The sequence below is a fragment of the Momordica charantia genome (genome assembly GCF_013281855.1).
Source record: "Momordica charantia cultivar OHB3-1 chromosome 9 unlocalized genomic scaffold, Mcharantia_2.0 BLBB01000009.1, whole genome shotgun sequence".
Classification (NCBI taxonomy): Eukaryota; Viridiplantae; Streptophyta; class Magnoliopsida; order Cucurbitales; family Cucurbitaceae; genus Momordica; species Momordica charantia.
This window is the reverse complement of record NW_028275167.1, coordinates 3,667,895-3,685,390: the sequence shown is the minus strand read 5'-3', so window position 1 is coordinate 3,685,390 and position 17,496 is coordinate 3,667,895. Positions and strand designations below refer to the sequence as shown.

Sequence of the window (17,496 nt, the reverse complement as noted above, 5' to 3'; positions counted from 1 at the left end):
CCTAAATTAAAATAAATTATTTCAAAACTCAAAAGTCGGTATATGGAAAAATTTGTCGTCATTCTAGAGGCGCGCTCTTCCAACTCCAAGTCCCAAAGGTCCCGCCATTGCATGTTCTAGAGAATCGATCAGATTGATCCCAATTTGCAGACCTTGAAAATGATTCCTCACCATGAAAGCGAGTGGGAGGAACGGAAGATCGTTGCCATGGTCCCACGATCGGCCGCAGTTCGGATTCCAAATCAAAGCCCTAAAAGCAAGAGTTTCAAACACAATAAACGTAGCTTTCGAAATGGAATTGAACATCTGTCAGTCTCTGGTTAACACCACATCATCAAATTTCTTCCACATGTCTCGCCGGGCGGCGGCGGAGGAAGTGTAATTACGCAGCCATCGTTGTTCATTGGATAATCTCGTCTTTCAATGGTTTGGTTTCGAAGACCACGCCCCCGAAGATCAGATTATGCGGCTTATGGGCACTCTGTGGCGGCACACGCATTCCAATGAATGTAGGAGACTAAAAAATAGGGCAGACGAAGAAAGAGAACATACGGAATGATGATAGATTCAAGGCTGTCTCTGTTTTACCAATAGATTCTTTATGTCTACTTATTTAGAAATCCAAACCCAGTCTTGACCGAGGATTTTTGTGCTGCTTTCCTTTTTTGGCTACCATGCATAAAGGGGAGGCTTCATCTAGTCGCTGTTCTGGGAAGTGGGGGCTATCTTCCAGGGGAGTTTGATACCTTGCTTCTTCCGTATGCTTCTATCTATGACTTGATTTTTGTCCATTTTGAAAAAAGCTTCCTGTTCTGGCTCCTGTGTGTGCTAGTGATTTCCATTTTTGTTTCCATAAACTTCTTTATGGCGCTTGGTGGGTCGGAAACATATTTACTTATAGTGAAGTTTTGGAATAGGCTCATCGTGAGTGGGTTTCGCTGTCTGTTTCTTTCTGGTCATTCAGTTCATTGGCGGGTAATACAAGTACTGCAGCTTTATGCTCTAACGTTGCTTGTTGGCAAGTAATTTTAAATTTGAGTTCATTTGCGGGAACTCCCCTGTATATCTCTCTTTATTTGTTTTCCCCTTTCGGGTTGAACTTTGAGGAGGGAAAATTGATTTACTATTCTACGATCATCTTGATAGGACAACGATTTGAAAAATCATCTGCTGAAATCCCTATCGCAAGGAAATTCATTGTGCTGGAAATAGAACACTGTTGATCTCTTCTTTTCATATTCTCTTTTAACATTTTCTTGGTCTTCAATCGAAACCCTTGTCATAATTGCGCTCTGTTTAGTAACTCAAGCTTTAGTTTATTACTTATTTGTTTCGAAATCGCATATCTTAGGCTGAAGGTGAAATAGGGAAAAGGAACAGAAAATAAAAGAAAAGAGAACAAATCTGAGACAGCTTCTGCGGACTCTAGCAGGTTTGATATCGTTGTTGATTTCATAAATTCCACTGAAATTTAAAGTTAAATAAACAAGTACAGTTTTTAAGGAGTTAATTTGGTGATCAAAATTAAAGAAGTAGGATGAACAACTTTGTTCACAAATCTTTAGAAGGCGTCTCTTTCAGGATACCGAGTTTGCTACCGTCATTAAATCATGAGTAGTCATGATGAAAGTTATGCGTCATATGCTCAACCCGTTGGAAGATGGTCTATATTCTATTTTGGCATGGGGCACATGCTCAATGACATCACTGCTGCCTGCTGGTTTACTTATCTACTACTTTTCTTGACAGATATTGGATTATCTCCAAGGTATTCATCTCCATTAATAACTCAGCAACCTGATTTAAATTGAATACTACAGAAAACTGCTTTTGTTCTAGCTTCTATAATTTTCAATTATAGTATGTCTTCCATCTTCCTCCTTAGCTTCTATATTTTGGCGTGGGGGGTGTTTCATCTATATACATATATTGAAATTTGTAGTGAAATGGATGAAATTCTGTGATGTTGGTTCAATTTTGGCGTCGGCCCCCATCAGCCTTGCATGTTCATACTGACCAACTTTAATGACCAATATCTTCCCATAATCTGCAACTAAGTTTTGGATTGAATTATACTCACTTTAGAATTGGATGATAAAATTTGCTACATAATACATATGATGTCCTCGAGATTCTTCTTTCCCCCTTTTAATTCTGTTTTTGTATAATCTGGGTTTTGGAATGTAGCTTCAACTTTTATTCCATTGATGACCTCTCTTGTCTTATTTTAAATCTATCATATTATAAAATTTTTAGGAATGCTGCTACAGTTATGCTTTCGGGTCAAGTAGCTGATGGATTAACAACAATTTTTGCTGGGGAACTGGTATGTCGTAGCTCGTAATATGTTATATGTTTATAATTGGTAACTGCATTATTTGAAACTTCTAGACAGTTATAGTCCATTTCTTTTGTGGGTTTCCACTTCTCTTTGTTGGCATGTTTTGTTTTCCTTTTCTAAATGTGCTTTATTTGTTGGAACTTTGAGGATTTCGAATTTACAGCTACAATTTTATTTACCATTTGAGGGGATCAGGAATCTGCCTTTCCAATTGTTTCAGATACAATATAGTTCAAATTTGCCTTTAGGTGAGCTTAATACCAAAAACCCTTGAGACATACCTTAGATCCGGGCCTTGGGGCGGGAGCAGGTGCCCCTGGGTATAAGGGAGCACAGATCCGACTTCCCGTTATAAAAAAAAAAAAAAAATCTGAACGATTATTACTTGTTGTCTTCGCATATAATTTGTTTTTTTATTGGTTTTTCCCCTAACTCGGTATCATTTATTTGACTTCTAGGCCCTTATATTTCATATTCTTTATTCAAATGTATTGAAAGAAATTATTATTTTTCACCCTCTTAATATCCCTATACGCCCTCTTTTTATCTTGAGACATAGAAAATATAGTTTGCCCCACTTAATACTAAACCATACCACCAAGTCCATGCACACCTCATTTGTTTCCAGTGGTTTCCATGATAGAGAAAGATGTACATATTTTTCAAGCCTTTAAGTTCGGATTAACTCTAGTTGTTAAATGAAGTTTGTGAGTGCTTAGTGAGATGATCATGATTTTCCTACTGTTTGTGGTTTATTTCTACTTTGGATCAGGCATCTATTATTATGTAACTGAAGACAGTTGTTCTGTCCTCTTATGACAGCTTTATCAATCAAATAATTTTAGTTTCCTTGTTTAATGATAGATAGACAGGTTTGGACATTTCAAAATATGGCATGGTGCAGGATCTGTGTTGGTGGCAGTTTCATTTTCTTCTGTTTTTGGTGGTTGCGTACCGTGTATATTGTATTCTAGAAGTTCATCAACATTGCAAACTGTAGGCTACAGCATTTTTGCGGCTATCTTTAATGTTGGTTGGGCTGCCACTCAGGTTTCACATATGTATGGCCAGCTCTTCTTCATTGGATTTTTTTGAGTAGAAATATTTTTACCCAAAGGGTGGTGGGGAACACTAATTATCTGGCCATCCTTTCCTTCTGGAGTTTACTACATACTATGGCTTGAGAAAACTGGGGACAACTGTTCTTGTATAGGAGACACAATTTTAAAACAATTTATTTTCACAGGTTTCTTGGAAAATGTTTTTTTTTGGGTAGGTCTTTTGAAGTCTATGTGAAGAATTCTAGTTATCATTAGAAGCAGCTGCTCATTTCAATATATCTAGTATCTATTTTCTATCACATTCTTTTACTTCAAAAGGTCTTGGTTCCTTTCTATCCAGAAAATAAAAAAAATAAAAAAAAGAAAGGAGGGTCTCAGCTCCTGGCATTGGTCGTGCGCAGGTCTATGGTAAATTGCATTACATTGAATTCAACTAGTAGAGTGGCGTTGGCTAGCTGCCGTAACGCTTTTGCCATGGTAAGACCCTTGGTCCTTATTGTTTTGATGTATATTTTTCACTTCTTTGTACAAGTTTATCTTAGACGTTGGACTGAATTCTTCTGCTGTAGGTTGCAAATCTTAGCCTGTATGCAGTGGCTTTATTAGTGTTTAGTATCTCTAAGGCAAAAACACATGCAGATATTGAACATCAGGTATTATTACTTTAGAAGGCTGCTCTTTTTTGTGAACTTCCATCAAGCATGTTATTGACGCTCTTTCACTCGTGCAGTACCGAATGATTGCATATATTTCAATTTTCATTGGCTGCTGCTTTGTGGCCATATTTCTAGTAGGGACCAAAGAGCCAAGGTATGCTAAAGAGCTCGGTCTTGTTTATTCTTCTCCCGAATCTTTTTGTGCTTATGTCTAGCTAATATTGCTATATGTGATGAGGAACCTGCATTTATTTCCATAGACCCATATTTTTCAATCTACTTTTTCCCCCCTACAATGGGATGAATTATGTAACTTTGTTTTCCAGGAACAAGAAAGAGGCAGACCTCGTGGTAATTTAACTATGAGTAGACGTTGATATAGTAATTTAACTTTAGGCGAACATTTGGTTGGATAAGTCACTTTTATGTCTGCCAAGACTATCCAGCTTTATTTTTATGCATTCAAAGTACTTTTAATTGGCTAAAGAACTTATTGATGTTTGGTGTACTATGTAGTTTGAAAGTTGCTGTACTGGGAAATCGGCATGCTAGGATTTCATGGTCATATTGGTTCAAGAAAGTTTTGTATTATCAAGTTGCTCTTGCTTATGTGCTTACCAGACTGATAATCAATGTTTCACAGGTCAGGAGAGTATCTTTGTTCCTTGGCAGTGCTTATATTTTCCCATGAAAAAAACAATTTAGGCCTGTCTCTACGAGTAAATTTATAGCACTTTAATTATGTTGAATCTTTGTCTAGAATGCAAATTTGGTGAATGAAAATTTTAGAACAAATTTAAACAATTCAATCTTCAATTAGAACCCTCCTAGTTAACCACATTTTTTTCTTCTCTTCCAACTCGATTATTGTGTTCTTCCAATATTTGACAGGTTTAAGGTTATATACATATACTTGTACCTTAACTTTGCTTAAATCTTGGGATGGAGGGAAACTAGAAATTAATACATATTACAATTTAAACGCTGTTGGCAGACCAGGTTAAACTAATGGAAAATACAACTTGGCCCTCAAATAAATGGTTTATACTATTTTCACTTGAACGAAACCGATAACCCTATGTTGACTGAATCATGTTGGACATATTAAGCAACTGTTTCTTGAAATCCCTAGTTTGATGGCTGTTTTGAGAAGATCTAGTTTGTTGCAATAGATATGTTCTGTGAAGAAAGCGGAGCTTCCCCTAGTTCTGGTGATTTTTTCCTCGTCAATTTAATGTTCACTGTGACGAACATGAGGTTTCTGAAAGACTCACATTTATTTTTTATTGTCCATTGTTTACAAATTTGACAACTAAATCCATCATTGTAATTTCTGAATCTAAAATTTATTTTCTTCAACTGCAACTGACCACATTTTCCAGATATTAAAGAATAGTAGAATACAATGTTTTCTGTTGTATTCTTTGCAAGAAGACTTGTTTTTGGATCAGGAACTGGATATGTCCTAAGCTTCCATGGAGAAAAGTCTAATTTCTTTAATAAATAGTTCAGAATGGAAGCGAAGCTTTATTTCAGGATATTATCCTCGAAGAAGTGCACTTCATATAGGAGAGAAGTTATTTGCTAGGCAGTTTTTAGTTTCCTCTCTCTCTTCTCTCTCTCTCTCTCTCTCTTCCTCGGGGGGGGGGCGAGGGGTGTTGAATGGAAGTTTGCACGTCAGCTTTTAACTACTATTTTTTTTTGGAAAATTTTATCAGGCATTTCTGGCATATTATGTTATCAACGATCTGCATTTGGCGAAGTCAGCTACAGCTTTGGTACATCACAACCTTTTACCTGCATCAAATTTCTTTAAATTGCTTTCGATGCAAAATTATGACGCACTTTCTTTTGTTGATTGGTTAGGTTCCTGCAATAATCTATGTCTTCAGCTTCATCGTATCTGTGATTCTCCAGGTCCCGTTCAGATATCATGTTTATATTTTATTGAACTTTAGTTCCGGTTCCTGTCCTTTGTTGACTTTTCTTAAGTTCATATTATAGGAGATTGTTTGGACTGGCCAACGCCTGAAGATTTATTATTCTGCTGGGGGCGTTCTTTGGATGGTTTGTGGTGCGGTGATACTCATTTTACCTACAAGCATGAGTGCTTTTATGTACGTCATGTCCTCATTTATTGGCGTAGCAAATGCTTTAATGACGGTATGTCTAAGTTTGGATGCCCTATATCCATGCACCATTTATTGCAGTAATCTCTTTGGCCCTCTACATACGAAGAGGATTTTTCTTACAAGCAACAATTTATTTTGTTAAGAAGCCAAAGTGGATGATAAAAGCACTTGTTCATGCACATATATTAAAATTCTAATTAGTCAAAAGTGGGGTAGTTATATTTTCCTCCCATTACGGATAAAGAAAAAGATGTACGTGAGTTCTTTCTACAGCATTTCTAATGGTCGAATGTTTTATATAGTTTATGTTAGAATAACAGAGTATAACTGTCACGAGGGTGTTAGGAAGCAGGGAAAATTTTGGGTAAATCTTCCAAATAGTTTAAAATTTAGAGGGGAGTCAAGAGTGTCTCAAAATTACTTTTCCATTTTGTATATTTTAATATTATGATCAATATGTTCCTATCAAATGGGTATAAAAAATTAATTCTTTTGTAATGGATCCAGGAAAGGGTTGCTGGGAAGTTTATGAAATACCATAGGAGATAAATGGATTGCATGAATTAGATTAAAGAAAACACAAATAGAATGAAAGGCATTTTTTAGCGAAATTGGGGGGTGCAAGTTGGATCGGATCAGGTGACAGTTAGGTCATTCATATTGAAGTTTATGCTCATGAGTCAGATCATATTAAAGTGGAGCTTCAATAAACCAGATAGGGCTGGGAAAGGGAGAAACCAGAGACATTGTTGCCCATTTTGCACATTTTAGTGCGACCCAAACAAGGTCTGATATGGATTGGGGAAACTTCTGAGAGGTAAGCAAGGGATTTCTTGAGTGTGGTTGAGAAAGTTTGACAAATTGAGTGAGGGTCACGGTTCTGAGTCTAAGAGGCCGTGGTGAGAGTTTGCCTGAGGCGGGGTCTCACATTATAGGTATAATCGGGAAAAGAAAGCCCAAGCACATGAATGGGGCAGGGAGAGGAAAGGCAGGCGAGTCCATGGAGGTAGAGCGGTTATGGGTTTGGTAATGAATAAGGAGTCATGTTAGGGCTATGCTAGAGAGAGATTTCAAATCCTTGAATACCTGTTTTGAATGTTACGTTACGATTTGCCTAAACTACCGCTTCTTGCAAGAAAAACCATAGTTTTGGGATCTGCTGTGATTCCTCTGTGCCCTTCAGATGATGTTCAGAATAGGTTTCCTAGGAGGACTAACTTCAGTGCCTACTTGTTTGACTGTCAACTGTAGGGGCCCAAAGGATTTATAAGATTTTTCATTAAGTTAATGGAAGATTTAAAACAGTTTGATTTTACAGTTTGAGGTCGTGAGTGAAGGTAGCATTGAGAATTTTCTGTAATGAGTGGAAGTCTAATAGAGCAATGTTGTATGTAGTTAGCAGTTGATTTGAAAAGGCGATGGTCCTTAAATGTCACTGCCTTCACCCACACCTTGAGGCAAGGTATGTTTTGGAGACAGAGTAATGCAGGACTTTTATTATAGATATTTTAGTCATAGAGAGAGTGAATATTGGGTAAATAATTTGGAAGAGTTTGAAATTTTGGAGAATAGGTGCGAGTCATCAAACCGATTAAGCACTTTGTAATCATCAGTTTGGCTCCTAATCAAGATCAATTGTTAAAATCTACTCTTTTAGGTGGGAACAAGTAAATGTTGATGTGGCCAAAATGGCTCAAATTGCAATCCACCCCCAATCAAAAAAATAAGTAAATGATTCCTCAATTTACTCTTTTAGGTGGGAACAATGTAAATGTTTATTAGATCATGCACTCATAGTGTTTCACAACCTTTTAAATATGATGATTATATTTTCATTTTTACTTGACAGGTGACTGGAGTGAGTATGCAAAGTGTTCTAGTTGGAAGGGATCTCAATGGTTGTGCATTTGTTTGCGGTTCATTAAGCTTCCTGGACAAAATCTCATGTGGGCTTGCTCTATTCTTTCTCGAGTCATTTCAAAGTGAGTTATTCTTTCACAAACTTCGAATTCCAACTTACACTTCCAGCTCCACGCGACGTAATATCCCATCCCTTATGTAGGCACCACTGCATTACACTCCTCGGAGAACAATTATCTCGGCGCCACCTATGTCTCGGTTACAAGATATGGTTTAGGGCTTGTGCCTGCAGTATGTGCATTCCTTGGAGTAGCAGTTACAATCAGCATGGACCTCCATGCCCCTTATGCCAAACATTTAACAGAATCACTACTGGAATGATCATGTAAATTAAGTCATCAACCAGAAGATCTGTAAATAGACCAATTCCAATCCCATATTGTCAACATCAATTGTACCTCTGAAGAAGTTCTACAGAAAAAAATTAGCTGAACAGGAATTACTTACACGACGGAAGATCGAGTCAACAAAACTAATCAATTCAACCTCATTCCTCTCATGGTCAAGGTGATTGTTATACTCACATAGCACAGGTATCAAATTATCATTTATTCAAAGATTTGATCGTCGAGTTTAGTATAGTTGTTTTACTATGAATGTATTAGTTCAACTCAGTGTAATCCTAGTGTTTGTATCTCATTGTTTATGTCTCTGCTTGGCCTCAATGCATATGAAGATTAGCCTTTGATTCTGGTTATTGACTGATTCATCCTGCCTGCTTGTTTGTTGGTTGATTTTATATGATTTTTCATGTCCTATTTATGGTTATTAGGTGTTGTCTTGAAGAATAATTTGACTGTCAAAGGTCAATTGGTTTTTTCATTTTCACCTGTAATTGTAAGGTGTTACATTAATGAAAAAAAAAAAACAACTGCCAGTGATTACTATAGCATTAAAATCATATATATGCAGTTATTTCAATCATTTTAAGAATTAAGATGATAAAGTATCCTTATGTTATTGTTATTATTATTTTTTTTTATTTTGTACTCTGATAAAACCAAAAAAACAATTATTTAGGGTAAAAAATGCACCAAATGTAGAACATATCTTGTTCTAAAAAATGAGAGATAAATCAAGTATCTTGCAGTGATTATCTAGAATTTCCATAATAATAATAAAATTAAAACAGATTCCCTACAAGCCAGATCAATATTTTATCTTGATTTACCTCTTCCCCACGTACTCATAAAAATCCCATGTTTATCAGTGTTTTTTTTCTTTTTAATACGACGAGCGGGAGAGGGGACCAATTATCATTAGGTTAAGCTCATGTTCATGTTGGTTCATGTTTATGAGTTTACAACAATAAAAAAGCATTCACACAACAACATAGATAAACATATATATATAGTTTCATATACAATTTCCAAGAAACTTAATCCTCTTCTTCAATGGCGTAGTGAAATTAAAAAAAAAAAAACTCCATTTTCACCAAATTGTAGAGAAGTTTCGATGAATATTTACTCTCTGTTGTGAATCAAAGGAGGGATTTTTTTCTTGGCTTCTTCAGGTGGTGTTGATCGCCACCTTTTATCAAATTCCTCAGAAATTTTCCAACCACTTTTTTCAGCTTCACTCGTTGTAGCCCATCTGGCTGTTGCTTTGATCTCACCATTTGAAGATTATTCTTATCTTCATTGAAGTGTTGGCCAAGAGAGCTCCTTCCTCGGCCACCCTCATCCGCTCCCGACTTTGTTTCCGCTTTTCCTTCGCCTGTGATGAGCTGTTTCAAGCTTTTATGGTCATTGTTCTCGAACCCTTTCGTTGGAGGGCTCTCGACTTGGTGAGAAGGAAGAAGATCATCTTTGTTCAAGGAAAGATTTTGAAGCTCGTCTCGGATTTTGGCTGGCTTTCTTGTTCTCTTTGACATAGAGATATCATAATGGCGTTGATGAGATATGCTCTCACTCCCCATTGCCTCACAAAGGAAAGGCCATGGCAATGAGTGACACACCCTTCTTTATAAATATATATAATTTGAAGAAGGATTTTTTTTTTTTGGAGAAAGGGAGAGAGAGAGAGAGAGAGAGAGAATGATTGTGAAGATTGCTTAGTAAACAATGAAGGTGGTAGTTTTGAAGGCATTTCAAAAAGGTGCAAAGTCTATTTTATGAGAGATTGTTTTTTCTTCACAGCTTAGATAAAAAATGGTCACAAGTCAGCTGCCTAATGGAAAAAGGCTTGTGGGGTTGGTGTGTTTTAAAGTATTACCAAACATCTTTGCATCTAAATGAATCACAATGATGTTGTTCTTGCTTCGTTCATCAGGGTGAGTGCTCAAATTGGGTTTCTTTCAGGGATGCAAAATTTTGCCGAGCTGTCAAGGTCGGCCACGTGGCAACTGGCCGAGTTGTCGAGGTGTGAGTTCATGCAAAATAGGACCTGCAAAAAGAAAGTAAACATTCTAACGCTCAAGTTAGTATAGGCGCAAGCTCAAATAGGTCATTATGGGAGTAGAATTGCATACATGAGTAAGAGGAATGAAGATCCTTTTATAGATGGAGTGAAAGGATACGTCCGTTATGGCCGTTACGACAAGGCGGTTAGATGTCGGGTCATAGGTCGACAATGATTGAGGTCGGCTATGAATGAGCTAAGGAGCTCGGTCATATCTCGCCACGTGGTGCGTCATATTTTTTCCTAAAACGATCTCTTTGTAATTTCTACCTATATGTGAGATAAAAACTCATCTCAAACGAATCAAAAGTATATAGAAATCTTAAAAATTGTACAAGAATGAGAACAAAATAGTGTGGAAAAGGAAAAGACCAAGCATTCAAAATTTTGACATGACCAACACATGTCACATTTTATGCGGTCTCTTGAAGATGTAAGATGTATGCATGGATCAACTTCCTCCTCTTTTTGGTTCCGTGATTGACAAAACATTCCAATCGGCTCTAATTGGGGTTGATTTGTACAGTCTATATTTGAATTGTATGCTAGAAGCGTATGACGACATGGAATTTACGTAGCTATACTAGATTTCAACTTTATTTCACCATCTCATTTTATATAAATCCAATCCACGAGTAAATTGTGGTGCTCTTTAGTCTTTATTTTACAATAATCTTAAATATTCATTACCAGATTCATTCGTTTGATTTGTAGGAATATAGAGATTTTTAATGCTCTAGAACTCTAATATCCAAAATCTTCAACATCTAAATATTCAACATTCAAACATCTTAAAGACACTTTTTTTTTTCGGTTCCGTTTAGTCTTTTTAGTACACGATAAATTATTTTGTCTTTGAAATATATTAAATTGTTAACAGCAACTTCAAGTACATATAATAAGGGAAAAACTTCCCTGCTAAAAGAAGTTCTCCCTAAATTCCTATGTGGTCTAGCATATACATAAGTGGATCACATAAAAATTATACAAAATAAAAAAATTATGTTACTGGATTAGGCATGCATTCAAGAGGAGTTTCTTCCTGAATCTTCAATCTTCAGGAGGAGCGAAGTTTTGTCCATATAATAATTCTAATATTTACAAATCAACAAGTAATTTTTTTTAAAAATAATTTTATTAAAGTTATAGGTTGAGGAGTAACAATACTTGGAAGCTTATCCATCAATACTTATCTAGGGGTTGAACAGAAAAAAAGGGACTCTTTTTTAATTTTTTGTATGTATATATATATATATATATTACATTTACAAAAATTTAATGGTGGTTAGTTAAAAGATTGCGGACCAGTAAGAGTCTAAATATTTAAAAAAAAAAATTCAACGGAGAGTTATTTAACTTCGATTTTTTTAAAAATAATTTATTTTAAGCTACAAAGGTGCTAACGTAATAGACTACATAATCTTACATCTTACTTTGCCGGCTAACTTTTTATAAATGGTAAATTAAATTGTATGACAAAAATACAAGTTATACAAACTAAAGGAAATTGATTGATCTTCACGATTTAAACAAGCAAAGACTCCCCAATTCTCAAATTATACTATTATCTAGGTTATGTAGTGTGTTGAAATTCTATTTAGGTCCACTAATTTTGATAATTAATTACATTACGTGTCAAATCATTATACTATTATGTTTTAGTCCTTAAACTCTACATAATAGTTTATTTTTTAATTTTATTTTTTCAAGAGGGTCCTAGGTAGTCATTTTATATTACCCGAATTTCTCATTGAATAACATGTTTCAAACATTATATATCCAATTAAAAGATAAATTAGTTAGATTTTTTTTATTAAAACTTAAATTATTGTAAAAAAGAATTATTTTGAAACTGTTTTTTAAAATATTGTGTTTTTTATTCCTACGAAGTAGAAAAAGATACGTTTCAGTCCTATAAAGAAATGATCTTACCTCGTACAAATAAAAAGGTCCAATATTTTAAAAATAGTTTTGAAATAATTATATTTAACTAATTAGTAATTTTTTTTTACCATATTAAGAAAAATCCTAACCATAATGATCATACCAAACATTTAAACATGAAATGTTTTTTCAAAGGAAGAATAATTCAAATATCTCCGGCCAAGAATTTGTTGTATTAAAATAGATATTTGTCAAAAATTACATTAAAGTGTCAGAATTTTTTGACCAATTGGATTTTGGTGTTCTCTACTAGCCAACGTTGGTATATTAATATTATATTATGTTAAGTCATGGAGATGCGTTTGGTTTGTCTGTAATGGCGGATGGGCATCATTCTGGGGAGCTGAGCTCTGTTTCTGCTGCTCCATTTCTAACCTCGGAAATCTCAACCTCTACTCTCTCTCTCTCCTTTCGACACGTGTTCTTTCTCTCCTCGTTTCTCTTATCGAAAAATTATCGGTAGAGACTGTCATAAAGTAACCACTAATCCGTAGTTTTTCAAGTGTCCGAACCAATTTGTATGCATCTCGACTAATTTCACGAAATAATAATTTGATCCTACTACGTTTAATTATTAAAAATATGTTTCATAAATTAATTTTTAAGTGGGCGAGTAGTAATTTTACATTATGAAAAAGGAAAAAGAAATCATAAAAGTACATTGAATTTATATTCCGTGGTCGTTAGAGGTACCAAAATTTTTAGAAGATAACTGCTTTAGAGTGTGTTTGATTGATGACGTGAATGCAACATAAAAAATTTATGCCTGTTAAACACATTTTAAAATTTAAAGTACGGAGTCTAAAATTTTAAAATTTATATCTAATCTGTCTCAATCTTTTCAAAATTGAAGATTTATATATGTATAGATAAAAAAAAAAAAGTTAAAAGGGTTCAGCATTTTCCATAACTGTGTGATGTTGTTAAAGCTTCGGCGGGAACAGCCATGGCGTCTCTGACCCCCGGCGTTCTCTCCAAGCTCATAGAAAATGCCGGTAACAAGGACTTCAAAGTCACCGGCCAGCACCGGTCACCTCTACTCCAAGTCCTCGAGATCCTCCCGTCTCTTCCCGGTGCCGGTGACGACCAGAACGACCCGTGGCGGAGCCGGGGCTTCTTCTTGAAACTCTCCGATTCTCTTCACGCCGCCTACGCCGCCCTCTCCGACGCCGACGTGGACTTAATTTACAGCGACAAGATCCAGCTCGGCCAGTTCGTCCACGTCTCCCGGTTCGACCCGGCCGGGTCGGATTCTAGGGTTCCCATTCTCCGCGGGTTGAAACCCGTTTCCAGAAGAAGGCCCTGCGTCGGAAACCCCACTGATTTGGTCTCCAGCGACGCGCTCCCTATTTCACGCGCCGCCGCCCCCAAGCGACCGGCGAAGTCGAAGCCTCTGGCTAAGAAGGTGGAGCCGAGGAGGTTGAGTTTGGACTCGGCGCGGCGGGGGTGGGACCAGGGACCTCCGCCGTCCGCCGCCGTCAAGACCGCCGGTTCACCGCCCAAGGCTCCGAAGTTTTCGCCTAAGACGAGGACGGAAGTTGGGCGGAAAGATGGGAAATCACCGGCGGCGGAAGCGGTGGGAAGTCGCTCCGTTCCGGTGGCCGTGGATTTGAAAACTGGGTTTGAGAAGAAGATAGCGTGGAAGGCGTTGCCGTCGACGATGGCCGTTGCCGGAAAGGTATTATTTTGTTTACCAGATTATATGGGAAGATATTTTTTAGGGCTCGATTCATTACCATTTTTTTTTCCACTTTTGAAAATTTAGCTTTGAGCACTACTTTCACTGCATTTTCCCTTTGTTGTCTACATTTTAAAAAACTTTCAAAATTTAAACCAAAATGTTAAAATTTGACTTAGAACTCTAATATACTTGAAAGAAATATGGAAAAATATTTCAAAGAAATGAAGAGAAGTAATATAATTTTTTAGGTTTGTGCTTTAAATAATTTGTAATGATTCACACTATTTTTAAATTCGTAACAATTTAAAAATTGATGACTTAATCTATATCGTAAAAAATGTTGTTAATATTTAATTCTATTTTATATATGTGTGGACGTATAAAACGAGGATGGATCAAGTGTATTTACAAACTATAAAGTCTAAATAGAAATCGAAACAATTTTAATAAGATTTTTTACATAATAACTAAATTGTTATAAGTTTTAAAATACACGAAAGAAATTATTATATTTTAATAATAAATTTGAAAGTACAGAGACTAAATTGTTATAAACTAAAATTTATTAACTATATGATTAATTCAATAAAAACATAGAGACAAAAGGAAAATGTATTTTAACCAATTTTTAAAAAGAAGTATACAAAATATTTATCAATGGGCATTTGCAAATTGCAATAGGGTGTAAATTGCGTTAATTTGTCTTTTTTGAATTTAACAATTATAAAATTTTAAAATAAAAATTTATCTCTTAATTTTTTTCTTTTTTGAATTTAACAATTATAAAACGTAAACTTTTGTCATAATTTTACTTTTTGACTCCGACATATTTGGGAAGTGAATATTTGCAGAGAGCTGTTGAAAGTCGAAATCTTGCATTTATGGGAGCAGTTTATGCATTGGAAGAAGCATCAGCTGCTGAAGCCGTACTCCATTGCATGTGGTATGAAATATCATACACTTCTCTACTTCTACATTCTTTTTCGTCAAACTTTGAAATCAATTTTCACATTCATCCTTAAAAGTTTCATACTTTTTTGTATTTGGTTGAGTTACAAATTTAGCCTTAAACCTGTAAAGTTGTTTTAGTGTTTAAGTGACGATTTAATCTTTGTACTTTCATATCGGTAACAGTTTAGTCCTTAGACTTTAGTATGTAACAATATAATTCGTGTAGTTTGAAGATTGTAGCAATTTAGTCCCTATATCGTAAAAGGTTTTGTGAAGGTTTAAAAGATTTTTTATATATATGTCGATAAACTCATGTGGGACCAAATGTATTCTTAAATTACAAAGACTAAATTGTTTGATGATGATAAAAATTGATACTTAGTTTTGATAAGATTTTTCACGTATAAACTAAATTGTTACAAATATTAAACTATTGTTACATGCTATAGTTCAGGGCTACTTTATTGTCAATTTGAAAATGTAAAAACTAAATCATTATGAATTAAAGTTCATGAATTAAATTGTTACTTTATTGAAAACACATGACTAAATGTATTTTTTAACTAAGTTTTTATGTTGCATTTAACATGTCCCTAAGCAATCTATTTTATGTCTAATGGGTCTTCAAAATTTAAGAAGTGTCCAGTAGATTCTTGAATTTTCAATTTTGTGTTGACCAATTATAAATTTTTTATAGTTCAAGAATTTCGTGTTCGATACATTCTTGAATTCTTACAAATGTTTAATAAGTAAGGTATTGATTAGACATAAAATTAAAAGTTTGAAAACCTATTACACATTCTTTAAAGTTTATGAATTTATTGGATACAAAATTGAAGGACCTATTAAACACAATTATATGAAGGTTCAAAGACTAAACTTATAATTTAATCTTCAAACATAAGCTAAATTTAAGTCCTCAAGCATTGGTAAATTTTAGATTTGGTTCCTATCATGGTTATGATAATGTGAGGATGAGTTACTAAAAACATGTAGATCATGAATGGGCCTTCTTGAACCTAGTTTGAGTGGCTAGGTATTAGTGTTTTTCTACCATTTTGTATAGGTAGTAGTTTGAATTTATTCCTAGAAAATAAAGAAAGAGAATGAATGAAGTTATATTACATTTCATTAAAATCATGGTGACATTTTACCTGAGGTTTAATATCCTACGAGTTTTTTTGACAATAAAATGTAGTGGGATTAGACGATTGTCTCGTGAAATTAGTCGAGATGTATGCAAGTTGGTCCGGACACTCACAAATATTAAAAAAAAACATTATATCATATTTGCATTTACTAAATGTGTTACCAAACATAAAAAAATAGAAATGTGAAAGATGAAAACTTTAAGATATCCAAATGAAAAGGGTTAAAATTTGAGGATTAAAATGAAGCTTCAAATGCAAAACTCTGTATCAAACTTACATTTAAATGTGTGTATATATAATTGCAAATATATCCTTTAGTTTTTTTCTTTTTTGTTAATTTTTTCCTTTTATTTTATTATTTTTTTCCTCCAAAGCTTATTTGCAGAACTCTGTGATTCTTGGAAGCAAGTTTCTGCTGGTTCATTGGCAGAGCAATTTCTACAACTCTATCAGAGAATCCAACAAGCACACTCAACCTTAAATTCCTTACTCAACAAAATCCCGTCAGCTCATAAGAACAACAATGCTACTTCATGGATTCAGGCTGCCATTGCCACAAATCTTTCCAAATTCAGTTTGTTCGAGACAAAAGACAAGCTCGAAACGCAAACCCGAGGCAGACAACTCTACATCGTTGTCGAGAATGCTACGACGAAACTCGATTTCGAAAACGATTCCCCTAAACCAAGCCCCACGAACCGCAAAAACCATCCATCCAATTCAAGAACTAAGCTCTCACATTCTTCCAAAAGGGAAGAGTGGTGCAAAGGGAGTGGTTTGCAAGAGGCTGCAGAACTAGCAAAGGAACTTCTCTCGGTTTCCCGCAGATGGTTCGTGAAGTACTTGGAGGATCTTCTCGGCAACGGTTTTGGGATACCCGGAGGGGAAGAGGGCGCCGAGGTTGCGCATCTTCTTAGGCAGCTCAAAAGGGTAAACCAATGGATGAATGAGCTGACCGAAAGCGAAGTCGAAATCGATCATCGTATGGAGCAACTGAGGAAGAAACTCTACAAGTTCCTTCTGGATCACGGCGACGTTGCCACTCGCTCGAGTCAAGTATAGATACAACCTTGAAAGATCGCGAAAACTAGAGTCATGAAACTAATTTCCAAGTCTAGAGTAGAAATTTAACCAAATGTTGACATCAATCTTCTTCTTTGCGTATCTTCATAGTTTCATAATATGGCAGAGAATTGAATTGACACTGAATTGTGTTTGATTAAGAGTAAAGACTGATTTGAGTTCATATTTTGGGCAAG

At 35.3% G+C, this 17,496-nt stretch overlaps 3 protein-coding genes across 9 annotated transcripts; 2 read left to right on the top strand and 1 right to left on the bottom strand.

The window, feature by feature from the left end:
* Positions 1 to 133: 133 nt before the first annotated feature.
* LOC111016629 (uncharacterized) lies at positions 134 to 8,807 on the top strand. 7 transcript variants are annotated; one of them, XM_022292083.2, is made up of 14 exons: positions 134 to 758; positions 1,352 to 1,432; positions 1,582 to 1,768; positions 2,257 to 2,326; positions 3,206 to 3,402; positions 3,804 to 3,879; positions 3,972 to 4,055; positions 4,133 to 4,212; positions 4,575 to 4,701; positions 5,777 to 5,836; positions 5,925 to 5,975; positions 6,063 to 6,221; positions 8,040 to 8,172; positions 8,253 to 8,807. In XM_022292083.2, the coding sequence occupies exons 3-14, from the start codon at positions 1,611 to 1,613 to the stop codon at positions 8,429 to 8,431; spliced, it is 1,374 nt and encodes a 457-aa protein (XP_022147775.1). In that variant the 5' UTR covers positions 134 to 758; positions 1,352 to 1,432; positions 1,582 to 1,610; the 3' UTR covers positions 8,432 to 8,807. The 7 variants fall into 7 exon arrangements, with proteins under 7 accessions (XP_022147775.1, XP_022147792.1, XP_022147783.1 ...); XM_022292100.2 differs by having other exon boundaries at positions 1,566 to 1,768; XM_022292091.2 differs by lacking the exon at positions 134 to 758 and adding an exon at positions 765 to 975.
* Positions 8,808 to 9,429: 622 nt separating this feature from the next.
* LOC111020003 (uncharacterized) lies at positions 9,430 to 10,256 on the bottom strand. Its single transcript, XM_022296543.2, has one exon. It carries the CDS (start codon positions 10,026 to 10,028, stop codon positions 9,591 to 9,593), a length of 438 nt encoding a protein of 145 aa, XP_022152235.1. The 5' UTR covers positions 10,029 to 10,256; the 3' UTR covers positions 9,430 to 9,590.
* A 3,081-nt stretch (positions 10,257 to 13,337) lies between these two features.
* On the top strand, positions 13,338 to 17,299 carry LOC111014493 (elongation factor 1-delta, putative (DUF936)). Its single transcript, XM_022289256.2, has 3 exons — positions 13,338 to 14,132; positions 14,987 to 15,078; positions 16,612 to 17,299. Exons 1-3 carry the CDS (start codon positions 13,401 to 13,403, stop codon positions 17,297 to 17,299), a joined length of 1,512 nt encoding a protein of 503 aa, XP_022144948.2. The 5' UTR covers positions 13,338 to 13,400.
* Positions 17,300 to 17,496: the final 197 nt, after the last annotated feature.

What these genes read in the sequence shown, in the direction of transcription:
- LOC111016629 (XM_022292083.2), top strand. Translation starts at nt 1,611, where the DNA reads ATGAGTAGTCATGATGAAAGTTATGCGTCATATGCTCAACCCGTTGGA. An exon ending in GTAGGGACCAAAGAGCCAAG is followed by an intron (nt 4,213 to 4,574) that starts GTATGCTAAAGA and finishes TGTACTATGTAG; the next exon opens with TTTGAAAGTTGCTGTACTGG. An exon ending in TGATAATCAATGTTTCACAG is followed by an intron (nt 4,702 to 5,776) that starts GTCAGGAGAGTA and finishes AAATTTTATCAG; the next exon opens with GCATTTCTGGCATATTATGT.
- LOC111020003 (XM_022296543.2), bottom strand. Translation starts at nt 10,028, where the DNA reads ATGGGGAGTGAGAGCATATCTCATCAACGCCATTATGATATCTCTATG.
- LOC111014493 (XM_022289256.2), top strand. Translation starts at nt 13,401, where the DNA reads ATGGCGTCTCTGACCCCCGGCGTTCTCTCCAAGCTCATAGAAAATGCC. An exon ending in CGATGGCCGTTGCCGGAAAG is followed by an intron (nt 14,133 to 14,986) that starts GTATTATTTTGT and finishes GAATATTTGCAG; the next exon opens with AGAGCTGTTGAAAGTCGAAA. An exon ending in GCCGTACTCCATTGCATGTG is followed by an intron (nt 15,079 to 16,611) that starts GTATGAAATATC and finishes TTTCCTCCAAAG; the next exon opens with CTTATTTGCAGAACTCTGTG.